General features: G+C 41.0%; 1 protein-coding gene across 2 annotated transcripts in view; it reads left to right on the top strand.

Moving 5' to 3' along the window:
* Positions 1–5013: 5013 nt before the first annotated feature.
* The window catches only part of LOC113088627 (POU domain, class 2, transcription factor 1-like), an 83878-nt gene continuing 66150 nt past the window's right edge, over positions 5014–22741 (top strand). For both annotated transcript variants that reach the window (XM_026255820.1, XM_026255798.1), the window contains exon 1: positions 5014–5096. In XM_026255820.1, coding sequence (XP_026111605.1) covers positions 5051–5096 — 46 coding nt within the window. In that variant the 5' untranslated portion in view covers positions 5014–5050. The remainder of the gene's footprint in view (positions 5097–22741) is intronic.

The following is a 22741-nucleotide window of genomic DNA, read 5'->3' as shown; positions in this document are numbered from 1 at the left end:
CAGCCCATTCTTCTGAGAGACCTTAACCCAAAAGAGATTACGGGCGGTCAGAAATAATGAACCTTCCAGCTTCAGCCAGTAACCAAACCAGCAGTATTGATGAATGGCTCAAAAACGTAATACCTCCTCAAAGCAAACTTAAACCTTATGATGGGAACAGTGAGTCATTGTGACGATCGTGTATCCAGAGAGACACAGGGAGAGAGAGAGATCCAATAGCAGATGTCTTTAATATAGGGTAATCCAAATCGTAGTCAGAACAAGCAAAGGTCAACACCAAAAAGACAGTCCAAAATAAACACACAAAAGGAAAGGGACAGGAAAGGGAACTTGGGAAACGAGAGGACTCAGAGGACAAGCAGACTGGGAAGAATCTCGGGAAACGAGAATGCTGGATACATGAATGGTAAGGACTCCATACAAACAACAGGTAAAGACTGGTATTTATAGGGAGGCTAATGACAATAAAGTGACTGCACCTGGTGCAATTAACAGGAGTGCAATTACTGTGATGACAGGACCAGACTAGAGGAATTCTAGTGCCTACGGTGAAGTGCGAAGGGGAAGTGAGCCCACTAGTGGACACCCAGGGAAACAGAGACTAGACAGCATGACATTACCCCCTCCTCCATGGAGCAGCTGCCAGATGCTCCACCCGAACCCAAGGGAAAACCACAAACACAAAGGGACCAGGAGGGAGGTGGAGCGGCGGAGGACCAGGGGGAGGGACGGAGGGCCAGGTAAAATGGGGAAAACAGAGACAAGAGGACCAGGTAGAATGGTGAAACAGAGACAAAATGACCAGGTAAAATGGGAAACAGAGACAAGAGAAGTGCAACACAAAACAAGGAGTCCAGGAGGGTGGTGGACCGGCGGAGGATCAGGGGGAGGGACGGAGGTCCAGGTCCTTAGAGGGAAACAGAACGAAAGACACAGACAAGAAACCCAGGAGGGAGGTGGACCGGCGGAGGATCAGGGGGAGGGACGGAGGGACAGGTCCATAGAAGGAAAACAGAGAGAAGAACAACAAAAAAAACAACAACAAAAAAAAACACAAATCCAAGAAGGACATCACATGACGCCCACCAGGGTGGAGCAGAAGACCACCACATCCATGCAGCTGAAGCAGACACCCCCCAGGGCGGAGCAGAAGACCACCACATCCATGCGTCCGAACCAGATGCCCCCCAGGGCAGAGCAGAAGACCACCACATCCGTGCGGTCGAACCAGATGCCCCCCAGGGCGGAGCAGAATACCACCACATCCGAGCATTCCAAACCAGACACCCCCCAGGGCGGAGCAGAAGACCACCACATCCGTGCGGCCGAACCAGATGCCCCCAGGGGGGAGCAAAAGACCACCACATCCGTGCGTCCAAACCAGACACCCCCCAGGATGGAACAGAAGACCACCACCTCCATGTGGCCGAATAAACAGGAGGATAAGTCTGATTGGGCAAGTCTGAAACAAAAAACATGAACAAGTTAGGGGTAGCCTCTGTGGCCACAGCAGGATCAGTCGGGTGCTCAGAGAGTTCAACTGAGACGTGACGAGGATCTGGTAGTTCCACAGAAAAATGACGAGACTCTGGTACTCCCATGGTGTTTCCTTGTTCATGAAGATCACTGGTGACTTGAATTTTCCCATGAAGAACCCCGGTGACTTGACTCTGTCCTTGAAGATCACCGGTGACTTGACTCTGTCCTTGAAGATCACCGGTGACTTGACTCTGTCCTTGAAGATCACCAGTGACTTGACTTAACTCTGGAAGGTCAACGGTGATTAACCTTGACTCTGGAAAGTCCACGGTAACTAGCCCTGACTCTGGAAAGTCAATTGTGACTAGTCGTGACTCTGGAAGGTCAACGGTGACTAGCCCTGATCCTGGAAGGTCAAAGGTGACTAACCCTGACTCTGGAAGATCAACTGTAACATGACTCAACTCTGGAGGGTCAACGGGAATATGACTCGACTCTGGAGGGTCGACCAGAACCTGACTCAACTCTGGAGGGTCAACGGGAACCTGACTCAACTCTGGAGGGTCAACGGAAATATGACTCGACTCTGGAAGGTCAACCAGAACCTGACTCAACTCTGGAGAGTCAATGGGAACCTGACTCAACTCAGGAAAGCCCACTGTAGCTGCCCTCCTCTGCAGTAGCTCCGGGCTGGCGGCCACCTTATGCAGTGGCACTGGGTTGGTGGCCATCTTGTACTGTGGTGCTGGCTCAGCAGACGTGACGTGAACACTCCTGGGAATCTGTAGGATTTTTGACAGCATGGAGAAATAATCCAAAAATGTCTGTCCATCTTGCCTCGTGTCGCTGGGCTGACGGCCATCTTGCCTCGTGGTGCTGGGTCGGCGGCCATCCTGTGCAATGGCGCTGGGTCGGCGGCCATTCTGCGCAGTGGCGCTGGGTTGGCGGCCATCTTGTGCAGCGGCACTGGCTCGGCAGACTTGCGCCTCCTTTCCCCTCTTGGTCCACAATGGTGAGACGGTGGCTCCCATCCATTCCTCCCGAACCCAGGGTCGACGGGGGGCCATAGTGGAGAGTGATGCTGGACCTCCTCTCGACCACTCATTCCTGAGCGACCCCTTGCTGGTCAAACGAAACACGACCAGGGGGGTACCCTCGAAACCATTCCTCTCCTGCTCGGTGACTGGGGAGGTCAAACTCTGGAAGGTCAACCGGAACCTGATTCAACTCTGGAAAGCCCACTGTAGCTGCCCTCCTCTGCAGTGGCTCCGGGCTGGTGGCCACCTTATGCAGTGGCGCTGGGTTAGTGGCCATCTTGTACTGTGGTGCTGGCTCAGCAGACGTGACGTGAACACTCCTGGGAATCAAGACAAGCAGAACAAGCAAAGGTCAACAGTCCAAAATAAACAAACAAAAGGAAAGGGACAGGAAAGGGAACTCTTGAATGGAGAGGACTCGGAGGACTAGCAGACTGGGAAGAATCTCGGGGAACGAGAATGCTGGATACATGAAGGGTAAGGACTCCATACAAACAACAGGAAAAGACTGGTATTTATAGGGAGGCTAATGACAATAAGGTGACTGCACCTGGTGCAATTAACAGGAGTGCAATTACTGTGATGACAGGACAAGACTAGAGGAATTCTAGCGCCTACGGTGAAGTGCCTTAGGGGAAGTGAGCCCACTAGTGGACACCCAGGGAAACAGAGACTAGACAGCGTGACAGTCATGTCTCAAGATTTTCATCCAGGCATCCGGCTGATTATGACATGGATTTGAGTCGAGATCCCAGTCCAGAGATTTACTGTCCATCTCAGGGGTTCCCACCTTCTTCATGTAACAGCCTAGGTGAAGATACTAATTACAGAACCAGGAGATCATATGCTAAAATATGAGGATGAGAAGAGAGGTGGTTAACAGAGCTACTCGGCAAAGCAGAAATCTTCCCATGCCTCACTATATGAGAACAACAAGACTTTGAGGACTGATAAAACAAGACAGGAAGAGGAGGAAATATCTGCTTCTATTGTTCAGATTAAACAGAGGTTGAGAGCACAGTTGGTAAAAGAAATGGAGGATAATGAAATTCTTTCTGCATTGAGGAAAGAGGAGGAGTCAAAGTCACACATTCAAAGTAAAAACTAATTAAAAAATTATTTTATGCAAAATATATAATTATCTATAAAATATCACAGCAGTAATGATTTAATGTTTCATATGTGTGAATTGAGAGGCTGACATTCATAGACAAAACTGTTCAGTACAATATTCTTAAAACTTGTTTGATATGGAGCTCTATTCTATATTGTATATAAGTGTTACAAATAGAAGATAACATCACTGCATTCATTATGAAGCTAAAGTTTGACAAAAGTCTTTATGACAGAGAAGAACCACATACTCCTCCTGGCACATGAGGCAGACAGTAGTGAAATATTTTTTACTTCACTCAAGTAAATTTAAAGTAATATATGTGATTCATCAGAATGTTTTTCTTTGGAAAACTTTACTTCACCACATTCCAAAGCATAATGTCATACTTATTACTGCACTTAATTTCATAAATAAAAGTTGTTATTTGTTTTACCTTTAATACTTTAGAACATAAAAAAATAAACTTTCTTGTACTCAAGTAAATCTTTCAATTACTTTTACTTAAGTAAATGTAAGAAATTAATAGATGTATAATATAATTAAGTATAAAATTATTTAATATGAAACATAGTGTGTGTGTTTGTTCACTGCTCTGTGTGTGTGCACTTCGGATGGGTTAAATGCAGAGCACAAATTCTGAGTATGGGTCACCATACTTGGCTGAATGTCACTTTCATAGTGAAGTAAAAAGTGCAATATTGTGCAATCTGCAATCTATATCTATTTATCTATAAAGAAAATATAATGTGAAGATATATAAAGAGATGTAAAGATATATCAAGATAATGGTGTGTAATGTATTGTGAAAAATAACATATTTAGCAGCTCTGGAGTCATTAAATGAAATAGTTCAAAAAATAATAATGAATAGCCTATGCATTTAGTAAAAAAAAGAAAAAGAAACAAAATTGGTTCATTTTACACAATGAAGGCAAAACAATAGGCTAATAATTAAACTATTGCACAGCTGCAAACAGTTTTATGAAACAACAAACAAATTAAAACAGCAAAAAAATTAAAAGTTTGGTTTACCTTATTAAACAAGACCTGACATTTATGAAATGATTTCATTTCAAATCTGCCTTCACCCGTGTGTTTTATTATTTTAATTGTTTCACAATAGATAGTCTTACGTTTTAGGATGACAGTTTAAAACCAACCAACAAACCAATGCTAAAGAAAACATTTGAGTAATTGGACTTTTCTTTAAAAATCTGGTACTGAAAGATATCTGGTTTTGAAAATCTGGCAAGTGGGGTTTGTACGCTCAGGAAAACATACAAACGGGATAATTTGAAAAAATAAACCTTATTGAATTATGAATTATGTGGTTGTTCTGGGGTTTTGTCAGTCAGGGAGAGGTGTGTATGATGTTTCAGCAGTAGGCGGGGTTTCGGTCTCACACTAAATATTCAAAATGGCGGACAGAGGATTAACGACTCAAGATGAGCGCTCGACTGCAGGTAATCATTACATTTTACATATTCATATTCCCAATCCGCCTCGCGCAACCAAAGTCAAACACAAGCGCCGATCATTTTGTAGACTGAACCGATGGCAATGGCGAAGATGTTTTGTTATTTTAGAAATATTTTGAGTCCATCAACAGCAGATGAGAGTTGTTTGTCCTGTGCAAAACTCTCATCTTTTGAAATGTCGCGCGTGCGCGCTGCATATTCACAGACTCTCGTGCTTTCATTGCGTGTGGGTTAACTGGTGAGCGTGGGTCAAACTGCTCGGTTTGGTCGGGGTTTTATGCGCTATAATTATGTTTGTAAAGTGTTATGAGTGTGAATTAGCAGCCGTGCTATCATCAGGGAGCATTGTGTTGCTTGCTTGGGCGCGAGAGAAACTCAACGTCCGCCTATTTGCATATGTATATGTTTGCACTAAACGTCAAGCGTAGCCTAATATATAATTCATCAGTTTTATCCGTGCGACGGCTAACTAAAATTAAAGTAAAAATCCAGCTTGCTCTTTTCTTCCCTAGATCAAAGCAAACGAAATCCCTCAACATGGTCTGTTAATGTATGAGTAACGTTACGCGTGTGTAGGGGGATGTTTATTGTATCTAACACATAATAAATGACAAAGTCCAAAAGGTTTTTCTCAAACGCATCTCGTGTTTATTAATTCTGAGGTAAAGTTGTTGTGTAGGAACTACATTTATAGATAGGAAGAAAAAAACAGAAGTTAAAGTGCATTTGCCTAACTTTATACCTGCTTCAATGCTTTTAATTCTTGTGCATAATTTAGACATCCATTTCATTCCAAATGAGAGAGGTGCCACACTACTTATTTATCGCACGGATTAAATATACAGAACTGCTGATGAATATTAATGAGTACAAACCCCGTGTTCATGAATGATTAATTTTTAAGTGCAAATGCGCTGTGTGATTTGCTTTGGAATGCAAGTTCTGTGGACGTTACCTTGTACTTCTTTCAGATTTTCTTTTGTCTCTCAGGAATGCATTCATTGCTTGTGTGTATATATTTATTTATTAAGGCTGGGTTTTGACACAAATTTCATGATTCGATTCTCATTCACAAGCTTTCGATTACTGATTCAATTAGTTTGGATCCATATCTGTACAGTACTTGACCAATTTTATCAAGTAAATAAAATTTTAGCTAATGCTGTAAAATATACATGAAAGTCATTTGGTACTACATAACTATAATATTGAAGGTTAAAATTTACAAAATGAAGTTTTTAAAGGGGTCATATGATGTTGATAAAACATTATATAAGAACATTATTTTGTGTATTTGGTGTAATGAAATTTTTATGCAGTTTAAGGTTAAAAAACACATTTTACACGTACTGTACATTATTGTTTCTCCTCTAAGCCCCGCCTTTTTTTCTTTTGTTTTTTAACAAATCTCATCGGTCTGAAAAGCGAGGTGTACTCTGATTGGAAAGCTATCCAGTGCTTTGTGATTGGCCGAAAGTTTACGCCCTTGACTATACTGAGATGCGTGTCCTGAGGCCTGTTCTTCGTACGTCGCTTATTACATCCAAAGTCAAATGACACATCCAAGATGATATCATCGTGCTAATCATGATCCTAATTGGGTTCTTTGAACACACATGTTGTGTATGATTAGTATCGCTGGATTGAGTTATCTGAGATAATTGCGCGTTCATGTGTTGGCTTAAAAGGGGATATGTATCGATACTCGAAACCATGATCAGCAGTGCAGCGACTGGCTGGTGGCAAGACGGCAATGTATTGACGTCATATAATTTAAAATGACACCCGACGAAAAACTTGACAAATTTCTGGACTTTTATAAGGAAACAGCCAAGCAAACAAAACTACATAAATGTTATAATAGATACATGAAACAGATAATAGATACATGTTTTTATTGTATTAGAATTTTTTTCATGATTCCCAATTATTTAGATTCGCAATTTATAATAGTTGTGCAGTCTTTACATTTTTATTTCAATGTAGAAATTATCTATTCATTTCATTTTATATTTGGACAGATTTGTTACTTGACAGCATTAATGAAAGTTTCTTAAGGGTCAATATCATGTTATCTGCATCTCCTGCACTCCATCAAACCACTCTTATAATAGCAGTTATCACTCAAAATAATGTACGGCTCTATTATCTGTATGTAAGACTCTAATACAATTATGAAGTAATAATTTTATGACAAATAAATATTTCAGTGAGTAAAACTGGCTGTTATGGACTAAACAGCATTTTTATATTATTTTTAAATAAATTTTTTAAATGATTATTATTTTAAATTATTGTCCCTGGGTCAGTACGATACTCTTGTAATAAAATAGCGGTGGTAGCAGACATATTTTGAGTATCAGTTCTGGTTGAAAAGAAGCGATCTAATCCTGTTTAAATGAAATAAGCCTGCTTACGAGCAGGTTTAAGCTTACGGACCTGTTGCTATGACAGCAGCTTCAGGATGAGCTTCGAAGAACCAAATGATCCAAGATCACGCCAAATCATCAAAATTCAAATCCAGCTAACTGATTTAGCGACGTACGAAGGACAGGCCCCCGGTCAGAACACCGCATGAGAAAAAAAAAAAAAAAAATTTCAGTACAATTTAGGCTTGCTGCGATAGATGGTGTCACTGGTTTTAACACTGGTTACATCACTCTCCCACCGTGACACCGTCCCCCCTGTCATTTGGATTTTTTTAAGAATTCTTTTTTTCTTAAATATTTATTTGAATTAAGTTAGAATAATAATTATAAAAAAAAAAAATAATGGTTTAGAAGCATACACTATAATTGAAAACTGATGACACATTGGCCACATCAGATGAGGACGGACAACTGACAGCCAACCTGAAAGCCAGCATCATATCTGTTTTAGACTAGAAATATGAAGCTCTGCCAGAAGCAAGCCAGCAGCTTATGCGCTAGACCAGGGGTGGGGAACGTTGGTCCTGGAGGGCCTGTGTCCCTGCAGGCCCTCCACGGTCAACGTTCCCCACCCCTGCGCTAGACAAAAGTCCCACGCTACCGGGCTTACTACAACCTGAATGTTGAAGTGACCAATAAACGGGCATCTTCGGTAGGAAAGCGCAGTCAATGCACCCCGTGAGAGAAGAGAGAGAACAAAATGAGGAAGCCGCTTCGAGCTGCAGCCCAAGGAAAAAAAAAAGTAAACTCCGCAAGCACTGTTAAAAATGCCAATTTAAAGTTTTTTGTTTTTTTGTTGTTATTTATTTATTTATTTATTTTTTTTTACAGAGTGCTGACTTGTCGTTTATGTAGGCTAAGGTCATTTTGGAAGTTTTGCTTTTACATCTGTTTCTTATTTATATGGTTTTATCTTATTTAAACTTTGTGTAATTTATTTAGGCCTATTTTCTTATTCGTTTTAAAAACATTCTAATATTGGCTAGGCAACAAACGTTCATTCTTATTTGTTTGGGTCCACAGTTCGCAGTTTTTTTCAGCCTATACATGGTGGTATTTTTATTCGTTTTGTTAAAAAAAGGTCTGTATTTAATATCAGGGGTTTTTTTTTTTGTCCATTTAATTTCAAGCAATTGATGCAGAATTGCCAATTGCCGCAAAAGTGAAAGTATAACACGCATGCATTTATAAGCAACTTAAAAGCAAGGAAGCGAGGAAAAGAGGACCCCCCCCCACACACAGTGATACCGGTATTACCGGTGTTGTCACACATCGATTAACTGGTGGGAAATTTTCTTCACCGTGGCAATGCTATTACAAACAAGCCATTTGTTGCATCCAGTGGGAACATAATTACATTTTATCTTGTCTTTTTAGGCATTGCGTAAAAACAGAAAACCATGTCTGCATTAATTATCAGAGAAACTACAAACAACAAGCGCTACTCTACACTGCTCAAATATTGCATTTTATTAATCAGTGGCAAATCGTTCTTCTCTCCCAGGATCAGGAAACGTTCCTCCATAAAATGTGCTGCACACATCTGAATATTCTGGTTGAACTGTTCTGAATTTCAATCACAAGCTCTCAATTATATATATATATATATATATATATATATATATATATATATATATATATATATATATATATTAGAGCCCGACCAATATGGATATTTTGAAAATAAACTGGATATTAGACCCATTTCCTATAAACTACACTTACACAACATTCAATTGCAAAATATCTCCCTGTTCTATGTATGCGGGCTGTATAAGCCATTTTCCAGAAGGGATTATTTAAAAAAAAAAGCCTTAAATTACACTCTCAATGACTAAACAATTGCATCAAAAGTATATATTTTTTAATGATCAAAAAACTGTTTTAAACATTTAACAGTTTTACTTCCAGTTGAAGCTGGTTTTAACAGTCTGTGTGTTTACTTTAAATAAATTATAATACTAAAGTAAAAGAGCTATACCAAACAAATTCAATATTCCACAAAACCATGTCAATGAATTGAAAATAAAATTTAAATAAGTTAAATGTATAGCTACATATGAAATAAATAAATCTAAAATATAAAATAAATAAATAATACCAAAATATAATTTAAACAATGTAGAATGTTCTCAATATATACAACACACAGGCAAGAGGTTTTCCTCCTCCACTACTTTTTACCAATTATACTTTTAGAATTTTACTCTGTCTTGCTCTGAACTTTAATATTTGAACAGTGTTTTGAAAAATGTCTTGAACAGGGTGCTCAGTCCTTAGTACTGCCAGTTGAGAAGTGGCAGGTTGTAGTACAGGAAGCACAACATCTCTGCTTTGGAACCTGTTAGAGAGCTCCTCCTTTCTTGATAGATGGCCCCCACAGTGCTGAATACCCTCTCACTAAGGATAGATGAAGATAGAATAGAAGGTGGAGGAGTGAGAAACCTCCTGGCCAATGGAGCCAGAGTCTGGAAGCGGCCAGCGTTTTGACTCCACCACTGCAGGGGGTCACCTGATGATGATGATGATGACAAATACAAATGTTATATACTTAATATACAAAAGCATAATTTAATTTTATATCACTGAAAAATAAATAGTGAAACCTGTTTTGCGATCAAGAACGGGCTCTTGAAGATACCGATCCAGCTCCTCGTTCAGACTCTCAGACACCCCTGTCACTGTTTGCTGGCTCTGCAACATGTCCTCGTAGAGATGGTCAAGCACACTCTGCTTCTGGTCTAGGGACTTCTCCATCCTAGGTTTCTTTGAATATCCCTCGGCATCCTTATGAGTCGTTGCTGAGCTTGCTTGATGTTGTTTGTCTGCCTCTTCTTCAAGCCAGGTTTTGGCCTTCTTGGTTGTGCTGTCAGAGAGGGGACACTGTTTGTAACGAGGATCCATCACACAGGCCAGCACTGCTTCTTTGGACTCTGCAATCTTGGAAAACCTTCTGGTTATGCTGTTGAACATGACCTTCCTCAAAGTCTGAATTCCTCTAGTTTCAGGACCCTGAGTATCCAGAAATATTTTCAAAACCTCAATGGTGCGGATGATGCATGGTGCAGATGCATCAGACTTACTCACTTCTAGAGTAATTTCCTCAATTGGTTTCAGTGTGTTGATCAGCTTTTCGACCAGGTCCCACTCCTCCACACTTGGACATGTAAAATGTCCAAAAGTCCCCAGAGTAGACTGTCAGTGCTCTCTTTTGCTCCTGCATCCTTTGGAGCATATGCAATGTAGAATTCCATCTGGTTGGGCATACCTGGAGAATATGGTGTTCAGGTAGACCAACATCCTTCTGAATTTGTTCAAGCCTCTGCTTGGCAGGGACTGAATGACCAAAATGGGTTGCACACCTCTTCAGTTTGGCCAGGATGTCACCTACAGTGCTCTGTGCCTGGAGGCCATCATTCACAACAAACTGGAGGGTGTGAGCACTGCAGCTGAGGTCAGGCATATCCACCAACCTCATCCCCTTAACAACATTGGCTCCACTGTCCATGAGCACCAGCAGCACACATTCACTGTCTATATCCCACTCGGTAAGCATGTCTAAAAACAACTGTCCAATGTACTCGCCAGTGTGAGATCCACTGGACACACTCCCTTATGCTGTAGCCTGATGTACACCTCTCCAAAAATCTAACAGCGTCAATTCTACACGCAAGCAGTATGATTGGTCTGCTAGAATCCCTCCCTCCATATGTACTTGAGTTTTGTGTGTGTTTGTGTGCTTTAATATATTTTAATGTTACACCTTCTTATATGAAATAAAAAAAAGCATTTATAATTTATTATACTACACAGCATTTATACATTACTAGTTGTCCGCGACAAACAATGTTGATCTGACGTGGTCCTTGTGGAGATGGAAAGAATGCCATTTTCTCTGTTCCATTGTTGTCTCCTTTTGTAGTTTTAAATAATGATTTAAGTGTTTAAGTGTCACGTGTCTAAACAAACAGCATGTGCTGTAGGGCTGAACGATATATCGTTATCGTATCTATATCAAGATATGAACTTTCAAGATATTAATATTGAAAAAAGCGACGATATAGATTTCCCCTCTCCGTGCTCGCCCTGCATACAACTCTGGCAGTTACAACAAACATCAGTTTTACGTGTGCCCTTGACTGCACGCGCACACACTAGGGACGTGGGAACTATATTGTGAGAGGGGGGATGGCGTTTCCATGGTGACGCGTCATTGCTTGTCATGTGACACACCGCAGCAGCTGGGTTCAGCGTTGCCCTTCAACAACAACGCGATTTGCGCTGCGCTGCACTATGGCGTAGGCGGAGTTTTAAAAACTTTTAGCGGGAGCTCTTTCATAGTCTGTTGTTCCTCCTTTCAGTCAGCAGCAAACATGTATCTGTCCCGTTGTAAGAAGCGAGCGATAGCGCTAGTCCTGCTGATAAGAATTAAGAGAGAAGCAAGGAAGAAGAGGCTGTGGGTACGACCTCAAACTTGTATCGTACAGCTAAGGAAATTCTGACACACACAGTACTCGCCGTTCATCCATTTTGATTTCCGTGCTTGTTTGGATCCTCCGATTCTATTGGTCACGCTGGTAATTGTCACAGAGCGCAGCGGCAAAAGTTTAACTACTTTAAACTTTGACCACGGCGTGCGCACCGCTGCGCTTGCGCTTTGGTCGACGCAGCAACAAAACGTCCTACGCATAATTATGAGTTATGAAAAGGACCATTGCAAGCTGAGAGCGACCGGCTTTTGTGGTGGAAATTGGCAGTAATACCCCCACCTTGTGCAGCTGTACCTGAGTGTCCCTGGGACATCATTGCGGTCGGAGCGCGTCTTCTCAACAGCTGGACATATAGTGAATTAAAAACGCTTTGCTCTGGACCCCGAAAATGTTGATCGATTTGTTTTCCTGTCCAATAAATTTGTAATGGCCTTATTTTGTGCCTTTTTGCGCATTACAATATGCCTGCCTAGTGTCGGTTATGTTAAATAAAAAAACACACATGGCCTGTTCTCAAGTCTATTTAAAGTTTCATTTTTTGAACAGTTTTTTTAAATGGATTGAATCATTATTAAATATAATTTTGGAGATTTTTGAATTGCCTAAATCATAAATGCAGCCGGGTTGAAGCCTGCAGTGATGTTTTTCTTTTGTTATGGCAGCCATCCCCTCTGCATATATTTTTCGAGAATGTTGCACTCCTGTTGCCGTTTGCTTTTCTTCACGAAACTTCATGCCAATAAATAAGAAATATTGCTGACTTGTGACAAGCACAAAAGCACAAATGCAAACCAAAGAAATAACCACCATTCATAATTTCTTAGTTAGGTTATATCATGTAGACACAAACTTTTATTTTGGATGCAATTAATCGACATTAATCTTTTCCCAGCCCTAATAATTTGACAACTCCGTGAATATGAAAATATACAAACACTGAGATTGTGTTGTTTTTTTTCTAATTTCAGTTTCACCAACAGAAGTCGCCCTTGGCCGAACCTCTTGAAAATGACCGCATGCCATAGTACAACAAAGAAAAATCTTTATCTAAGTGGTCTAATTTGGCAAAATCACATCACGTTCAGTTGCAGGGTTTTACAGTACAGACTGAGGCAGATAGACATTGTATTGAAGCGAAGAAATTACAATAGGAATGTTCTGCACTAATAGCTGCACACGTGACACATCTGTAACGTACGGGGATAATTAGCTTTATTTGTCATTCAAATATGACGATGAGGACCCCAACGATTGGCCTTCCTTTCCTTCTCAAACAAACTGCATCTTTAACAGCCCAAGTTTCACAATTTCCCCGGACCCCGTTAAAATAAAAGACTCAACATGCAGGGCTAAAAGCGGATCTTTTGCACTACTAGCGACGCGGACGCGCCAACGCCCCTGGACATGCATACTACACGCAAGGGCTACAAAACTAACATTTTTATTTAAAACATTGTCTAACCTGCAAGCGACGTGCAAGCATCATCCCGCTGTCTCTTCTTTTTTCCGCCCCCGACTCTTGGTGCCTTTTCGAGGCCATGTCTGAGGTCGGTGTCTGCCAAATTTGACATTGCTTGAGGCATAATTGAACAGACCACTGGGAGGTGAGGAAGGGGGGGCACCAGAGGGAGACTGGCACAGAGATTCACCTTTTTCTCGACTAATTTGGTCTAGGCCTATTTACTTTTGAATTGCTTTTGTATATTAACATGCTTTTAGAAATATTTTATTTGTTATTTATACTAGTAGCCTATTGTGATGATTTTTTCACGACCCAGATTTTTTTGGTGCCCCCCTCCAAGCACTTGGTGCCCTACGCGCAGTGCGTGTGCGGCGCGCCGGCCCTGCTTGTGCGTTTCCAGCACTCTATTTACGTTCGTCCGTTATTTGACGTTGAAAAAATAAACTTTTTTTTTTTTTTTTTGAACATGGAAAATCAATTTTACAACCGATTCAATGAACACTTATGTCTTAAAAATTTAAAATGATTTTTTCACAAAAGTGAAAGCACTAGCTCTTAGCGCGCCTGTCTCTGGACGCTCCCCCAGCACCCCCTTTTCCAACGTCTATACACATTGTACAGAGACAGCGGACAAATTAGAAAGAAAGAAATGAGTTCGGGAGATAATGCGGCCGGTGGCAGTGCAGAATCTGACTTGGTGCCAAAACATAAATCATCTTCCATAATTTGGAAGTATTTTGGATTCAGAAAAGATGATGTAAACCAGAGTGACGTGTTGTGCAGGTCGTGCTAAGCAAAAGAACACGTAGTCATATCGTTTCGATATCGAGATATCTGGCATGAACATCGAGATATGAAATTTTGTCCATATCATTCAGCCCTAATGTGCTGTCAGTGATTTTAGCCACTAGAGACCGCTCTCGCACTGTATAATGAAATCAGACCCTACTCAGACGCTCCAGCTACGGACTCAACCTGGAAAAACTATCGGCATGGATTTTTGCCGATAGCATGTTTGTTCCAGCAATCAACTATCGCTGCCGATTAATTGGCAAAACCAATAAATCGGTCAACCTCTAGTTGACAGCTTTTAATCGACAATTACCATTTTTGATCGGATAAGATTTCTATTCATACTGAAAGCATAAATCTTTATGATCTTTAGCTAAATGACTAAATGTAAATGTAAATCTAGGCTACCCGCTAACGTTTTCAATTTTTATTTTTACAATTTTGTAAAAGAAAAATATAAAATAATTCAAATGAAAAATAATAAAGGTGAAAATTTCAATAATAAAAAAAATATATTAATAGAATTTTATTTTTAAGTTTACTATAAAATAATTGTGTTTGTATTTAATACTCCCTTTTTATTTTAAAATAATTTTGTAACGCTTTACAATAAGTTTGTATAAGTTAACGTTAACTAACAATGAACAACTCCACTGTTCAGGATTACTTAATGTTTTGTTAATGTTAACTTTATTTACTAATGCATCTCTTTACATTTAACAGATTAACCTGTTATGTTGTGGTTTAAATAAACTAAAAATTAACTAATCTGTTCAGCATTACTTAACTTTTTCTCATGTTTACCTATTCGTATACTAATGCGTTAGTTCATGACTTTGTTGAACTGACATTAAACTATGACTGTAGATAGCTTTATAAAGCTTTATTTAATTAGTTAGCAGCTAACAAACAAAATGGATTAACAATACTAACTCTCCATTTGGGCACTGATTTGGGCTATTGGTAAATTTGGAAACCATCTAAGCATCAACTGATAATGTTCACTTATCTTTTTGATTATATCACATATCATAACATTAAAATGTTTTTGGATGGAAACAAATAGAAAATTGACAGAATCAGAATTGACTTGAACTGCAATGAATTTCAATAAACAGAATTGTGATGTATTCTCTGATTGTAATTCTGAGTTAATTGCATTTCTGACTTTTTCCTCAGGCATGCGAGGAGGTCGAAATCTAAATAATTTTTTTCCACCACTACTGTCACTGTAATGTTTACTGCAACATAACTGCACTATCACTATAACATCAATGTAGCATCACTGCACCATCAGTGTACAGTAAATGTACTGTCACTAATGTTGACTGCACTATACTGTCACTGTAGCATCAGTCTGCCATCAATGAACTGTCACCGTAGCATCACTGCAGCAGTGCAGCCTGTCTGTACTAGGTTTTTGAGCCACTTGTTATTAAAGACTGGCTCTGATCTGGTCATATATGAAAGTATAGTTCAGTTTAGTTGCAAAGGCATCGCAGAATTGGAGTACATGATTGACACAACAGAATGAAGGCTTAATTAAAGCTGATGAATATTAATGAGTTCTTGAGGTCTAATAGAAAAGTTTGTACTGCAGTTGAGTTGAAATGTTTCTGTTCAATGAATACTTCATTTCTCCTACATTGTGCCTCATGCCACTTATCGGTTTTAAATTATGCAGCGCTGCGTTCTGTAGTTTTAAAGGCTAATTAATTGCTTATTTTAAATTCTATTAATTAAAACATTTGCATAATCAGTTAGCTTACTGAATCCCTTACAGCAGCAACATGTAAATTGTGTCTCTCAACTGTTTTCTTTTGAGTTAAAGATCCATCTGTCTTTCTCTCTCTGTCTGTCTCTCTCTCTCAGTAGGTTTGATGTCATGGCAACAGCTTGAGTTTAAGCCACATCATGACTTAGTTTGTCTCTGTGTAACAGAGCAGCAGATCTGTGCATTTGATGCATGTGAGTCTTTGATAGCTGCTGCATGTCAGGCTGAGGAGCATTCTTCACCTTTATAAAGCTTTGGTTTGGCTGTTTAGTTTGAAACACACTCTTCACTCTTACACAGGACATAGTAGTGGTTAGTTAGGCCTAGCTATAGTTCAGGCTAAAGCCCTGAATGTTTTCAGTAAGGCCCCGAATGTTTTTACTATGCCCTGTACAAATCAGTTTTCATGGACATTAAAATCATTTCTGTTAGTACCGCAGATTTGCTTTCTTGAAATCCTACAGTGTTTACTTGCATTGTCATTCAACCCCCCCCCCCTTAGTTAAAAATCTGTTTAAAACTTGAGAATAAATATGGTGGACGATAGGCAGGAAGAAATTGTGATGTTAGCATTTGTTATGCCTCCATCTTCAGTCAGCTCCCTTTCTAATTGGAAATGGTTTAGTTTCACAATTTTCATAATTGTGCCCGCGCTTTCCTTGGGGTTCCCCCCACACATCAGGATGTTAAATATTTAGGATTCATCATCGGGGCACCTCCGACATTCTTCTGAGCAGATTCAGTCACACTTAACACAACTCACACAACAGGGAAATCTGATTAGATAATCTTTAGAACCACCAAGACAATCGGGACATGATTGTCAGAAGGGGAGAAATCGGCCCCAAATCAGCCCAATTATCATGTGGTATTGGTACCCAGCATTATTGTAGGCCTATAACTTATCGCTGTGTGATACTTTTGAAATGAGGTTATTTGTTACTGAGGATTGTCAAGTGAAGAAAGAAATATTGATATTTAATCATATAATTGTATTCTCTAGGACTAAGTGCATTTAGAGCATTTATATAAATGGTTTGGTTGGTTAGTTTGACCCAAATTCAATTAGTCCTTTAATTAAATGTTTACATTTAATTAAGACTAATTGAATTTGGGTGAAACTTGTTTACTGTTTTTCATAATTATATTAATTGTAGAAAAACTTTAAATATAATTGTAAATAAGTATAAAGAATGGCATTGGTTTTATTTTTAGTGATTAAAAAGTGTTTTTTCTTTTTTTTAATAAGAATATTTTTGTTTTGCAATTTTGGTACCAAAGAACCGTGGATTTTCACTGGTGTTGGTACCGAATACTGAAATTTTGGTACCGTGACAACACTAATTGTAACCCAGGGCCGTGCAGAGACCTTTGGAGGGGCAGGTGCTCAAAGTATAAAAGGGGCACATGGAACAAGGCTTTAAATAGCGCGGTTCAAAATAGCAATACAGCAATAAATTGTGATGCATTCCTTGCCGATTTGCGTATTGATATGGATGATTATTTATTGATAAGGCAGCAAATGCTGTGATGCAGTTTTGAAAAAGAAAAAGATGAGAAGAGACGAGTTTAAGTTTAAAAGTAAAAAAAGAAAAATTATTCCACCTAATAATAACTCTGGGATTAGAAACTGAAATGTTTTAAATTGTCCCAACCTGATGGCTTTTTCTTCTCTGTTCTACAGAATTATTAAGAACAGCTGTTATAGTAAAAACTACAGAAAACACTCTACATTTTCCTCTTTCTCACCAGCCTCTGTCTCCTGGCTTGCTTACCTGCTCTTTCTGTCACTTGTGCATCTACATTTGCCTCTTTTTCTTCCTCTATCTCCATCTCCTCATCTGATCTTTACTTTCCAGTCTCTGTCCATCTAGGAACAAGGCACAATCTACTATTTCATTATCAATCTATTATTTTAACCATCACTACTATTCTTGCACCTAATCAATAAGTCCACCTTAAATATTGATACAAAACAATAAACAACTGAGTCTTGCTATGAAAGCACTGTATAACTTATATAGGCTTATGTTTTATTTATTTTTCCTTTTTATTCAAAACAATTCCAAACATGCTTAATATTTCAGTAAATATCTCGATTCTCAAACGTGTAAGTAAACACGTTTTGCACCTTAATAGATTGTTATTTGATCAATAAATGGAAAGGTAGTGTAATCTATTAACTACACATAAAACCCTGACTTTTTACTTAAGTGCCATATCATGCCATAAAATATTTTTAATACGACTGATTTGCATTTAATGTAAATTTTAATAACAATATTGTAAGTTACTTATTTTAACACTTTCATTTTACAGAGAGTAAAGAACATTTACATTATCAAATAACATTTTCATTCAGTCTAGCCATTACAATCACTGAAGCACTTTACATTACATTATGCACATCAGGATTTTTTTTTGTTTTCTCTCTCTCTCTCTCTCTCTCTCTCTCTGAAGAAAGAATTCGCTAAATAATTCAGTCAGCGAGCAAGTGAACAAAAACACCACGTTTCATGATGACTCTTCTGCACGTCTCTGATTGGCCAATGCATTTGCGCAACAGAACAGTTGATTGGTTATCATGAAGCGTTGTACGAACGTCTCTGGCTCAGCGCCAGCCAGCGAACACAGATTTGAATTTAGCAGCTGATGCTGTGCACTGAACGATCTAATCACAACAGTGTGATTATATCAAATATATAAAAAATATTATTCTGCTGTTTTTTTTTTTTTTTTTCGTTTGGAAGCTACATTTAAAATCAACTTGGCTCAGAAATCTTTGAATAGGGCATGACGCCTCTGCCCTCGATGCCTGTGAAACGTTTCTCCCTCAAACAGCACGCTAACATTACAGGCTACACACCGCAACATAAACAACATATCTGCATCACGTCGTTCTTGTAAAATAATAATAAGTAAATAAATATCAAAATCACTTTGCTGAGAATGAAACACCACTTACCAGCTTCCGCGGTAATGAAAATATCCTCTGACAATTAAAAAATGCACGTGCAGCGTGACGAATCGTCCCATCGGATGAGGAGGTCGTCGTCGTCAGGTCAAAGGTCATCATGTTGGTCATCTTCTTGACGGCTAAATTATTATTAAAAATTTTACTAATATTTAGATTGGGCATGAGCAGGCATTCACAAAAGGAAACGTTATGACAAAAAAAAAACAATAGAGGAAATTTTGCTTTGACAAAAGGGCACTTTGGGCACCAAAGGGGCAGGCGCTCAAGCACCCAAGCCATCCTTCCTCTCTCTTCCCTGAACTGAAATGAAGTACTGGGCTGTACTTTCCACATGATTGACATCAAGTTCAGTTATGCCCGCAAGCCGTGCAAGTTATTAGTGTATTGCAGGTTGGCTGGTGGTTATGTTGCCCGCATACCGCCTCCGATGGCCGAAACTGGTATTATGACACCTGTCGGGCCGGGGCTAGTAATGCTAATTAAGGTTGATATCTCTGCAGCACTATAACTTGACATTTTTTGAATGACATCATCGCCCTTATTTCTTCTCATTCTTTTAATGCGTGTAGGTCATTTTTTTTGGATATTTTTACCTCAATTTTTGCATATGGCACCTTTAACCCATCCAAGAGCACACACACAGCAGTGAGAAGTGAACCCACCATGAACACGCACCTGGAGCAGTGGGCAGCTATATATCCAGCACCCGGGGAGCAACTGGGGGTTCAGTGCCCTGCTCAAGGGCAATTCAGCCATGGTTAGTGAGGGTGGAAGAGAGTGCTGTTCATTCACGCCCCCCCCCCCCCCCACCTCTACAGCTCCTGCCAACATCGAGACTTGAACCGGCGACCTTCGTGTAACTAGTCCAGTCCAACTCTAACCATTAGGCCACAGCCAATGGAAAATGGGGGCAACAAAATGTCAGGGCAACAATTCAATGAACAAGAAAAAAATTGTAAGTTATTATATTGCAGAGACAATATTGTGCTTTTTTGCTCTATTTATGTAAAGAAAATGGTTCCGAACAAAATCATGTTGAGTGTCTCTGCAGCATTAACACAGTGGTTTTTCCTTAATGACTGAATAGTTTAAAATAGTTGTTTACTTTATCACTCCAAGAAAAATAGTGTACGCATGGTCTAGAATGTCCATATGGCGTGTACATATTTACACCAAATTTATTTTTTATAAATTCTGATATGTTCGTGGAAAATTGTGGATGCAATTTCTATGCCCATTTTGTGCATACTCAACATTCATAAATAAGACCCCAGATTTTGGCTTTATTTTCCTATTGTTTTCATACTTGAAGGTAATGACTAAAAGGTAGGTTGACCACGTAGGCAGTCATTGTAAATAATTGACTATGTGTGTGTCACTGTGTGCGAAAAGCTAAAATGAAATTAGCTAATCATGTTTGAATGAAAATTACTGTAATAGAATTAAGAAGTTGCTATCTAAATACATAAAAATATTTCAAAGTTCAAACAAATTTTCTTTTTCAGATAATATAATTATGTAAATATAAAATAAATATAAATTAAATTTCAGCAGTTACGCATGTTGTTGTTGCTGTTGTTGTTTTTTTTTTACCTATTTTTAAGTTAAACAGTGTAATATATACATTGTGGCGGGGTGAAGTAGGACACGACATGAGAAGGAGGGTAAGTTTGCGGGATTTATATTTGCAGCGGCTGATGGCACGCAGGTGTGGCCGCTCGGCCCGTGATGAGTAGGCGCAGGTGTGTCTGCGCCATTGCCAGGGTGACACTGATGAGCGCTCTGGACACGCGTCACACTCGCTCCCCCCTAAGCGTCTTCCTATACCTCTGGAGCAGTGGGGAGGGCGGGGAGTGGAGCCTGACAGACCTGCGAAAGCTGACCACAGGCGGGAGAGTCCATCAGTGTTGACCGTCCTTGCCCGATGTTGTAGGGTGAAGTTAAAGTCCTGGAGCACCAGGAACCACCGCGTCACCCTGGCGTTGGTCTCCTTCTCCCGGGCCATCCACTGCAGGGGAGTGTTGTCCATGAGGAGGGTGAAGTGGCGGCCGAGGAGGTAATGACGGAGCTCCAGGACTGCCCACTTGACGGCCAATGCTTCCCTCTCTACGGTGGCGTACCGCTGTTCTGCAAGGGTCAGCTTTCAGCTGATGAACATCACCGGGTGTTCCTCACCGTCGTGGCCCTGCAACAAGACGGCTCCCAACCTGGTGTCGGACGCGTCGGTTTGCAGCAGAAAGGGGCGGTTGAAGTCGGGGCACAGAGGACCGGTTCCATCGTCAGGTTCCTTGATCTTGAGGAATGCTGCTTCTGTTCTGGAGTTCCACAAGACTTTCTCCGGCTCCCCCTTCCTGGTCAGTCAGGGGAGAAACTAAGGAGGAGAAGTTAGGGATGACGCAGTGATAATATCCCGCCAACACCAAAAAGACCCGTATCTGTGTTCTCGAGGTGGGCCGCGGCGCAGAGAGGATAGCTGCTACCTTGATTCTCTTGAGGTCGGATCAGGCCGCAACCCACCTGGTACCCCAAATACTTGGCTTCGGCTAGGGCCAGATGACACTTCCGGGGGTTGGCGGTCAGGCCAGCCCGGCGCAGCTCCGTGAGCACCTTCCTGGGTCCCGATCCAGCGCTTCAACAGATTAATGTGGTAGAGCTGATCCTCCCTTCTTTTTCCGGGCTGCCACACACAGTACGTAATGGGGCCGACCTTTTCTGTGACTGTATAAGGGCCTTGCCAGGTAGCGAGGAGCTTGCAGGCAGCTGTGGGCATAAGGACCAGGACGTGGTCTCCTCGCTGGAACTCCCGTGGTTGGGCCACCCGGTTGTAATGCCGTTGCTGCGCTTGTTGTGTTTTTATGAGATGTTCCTGTACAATGGGCATCACTCTATCGATCCGTTCCCTCATCTCACGCACATGCTCGATGGTGATTCGGTGTACCGCCGGTTGTTGTTCCCATGCCTCTTGGGCCACGTCGAGAAGTCCGCGAGGCTGTCGACCAAAGAGCAGTTCGAAGGGGGTGAAGCCAGTGGAGGCCAGTGGAAAGTGAGTGATTTCCCGAATGCCGAATAGCACATAGGGGAGCATCTGGTCCCAGTCCCGCTTGTCTTTCGCTGCCACACGGCGCAGCATCTGCTTTAGCGTTTGATTAAATCGCTCGATAAGCCCATCGGTCTGAGGGTGGTACACTGTGGTGAGGAGCTGTTGTACCTTCAGTAACTTGCAGACATCCGCCATCATCCGGGACATGAAGGGGGTACTCTGGTCAGTCAGGATCTGCGACGGGATACCGACCCGGCTGGAGAGGATGAGCTCCTGGGCTATGGCTTTTGTCGTTGCCTTCCGAAGAGGAATAGCCTCAGGGTATCGGGTAGCATAGTCCACGATGACCAGAATGTGTTCGTGCCCCCGGGCGGATTTCGGCAGCGGCCCCACCAAATCCATCCCAATCCGCTCGAAGGGCCCCTCTATGATGGGTAGCGGTATCAGCGGGCTGGGGGGAGGGGTTTGAGGCGATGTCCGCTGGTATGTTGGACAGGCCTGGCAGAATCGACGGACCTCAGCCTCGAGGCCCGGCCACTGGAATCGGTCCCGGAGGCGCTGTATGGTGTTTTGGGCTCCTAGGTGGCTTGCCATCGGATGGGCATGGGTGATCTCGATCACCACCTCCGGAAATGGCGGCGCTCTCTCCCCTATCTCCCGGTGTTG

Source organism: Carassius auratus, chromosome 1, assembly GCF_003368295.1.
Source record: "Carassius auratus strain Wakin chromosome 1, ASM336829v1, whole genome shotgun sequence".
Classification (NCBI taxonomy): domain Eukaryota; kingdom Metazoa; phylum Chordata; class Actinopteri; order Cypriniformes; family Cyprinidae; genus Carassius; species Carassius auratus.
This window is presented reverse-complemented; position numbering and strand designations above follow the sequence as displayed.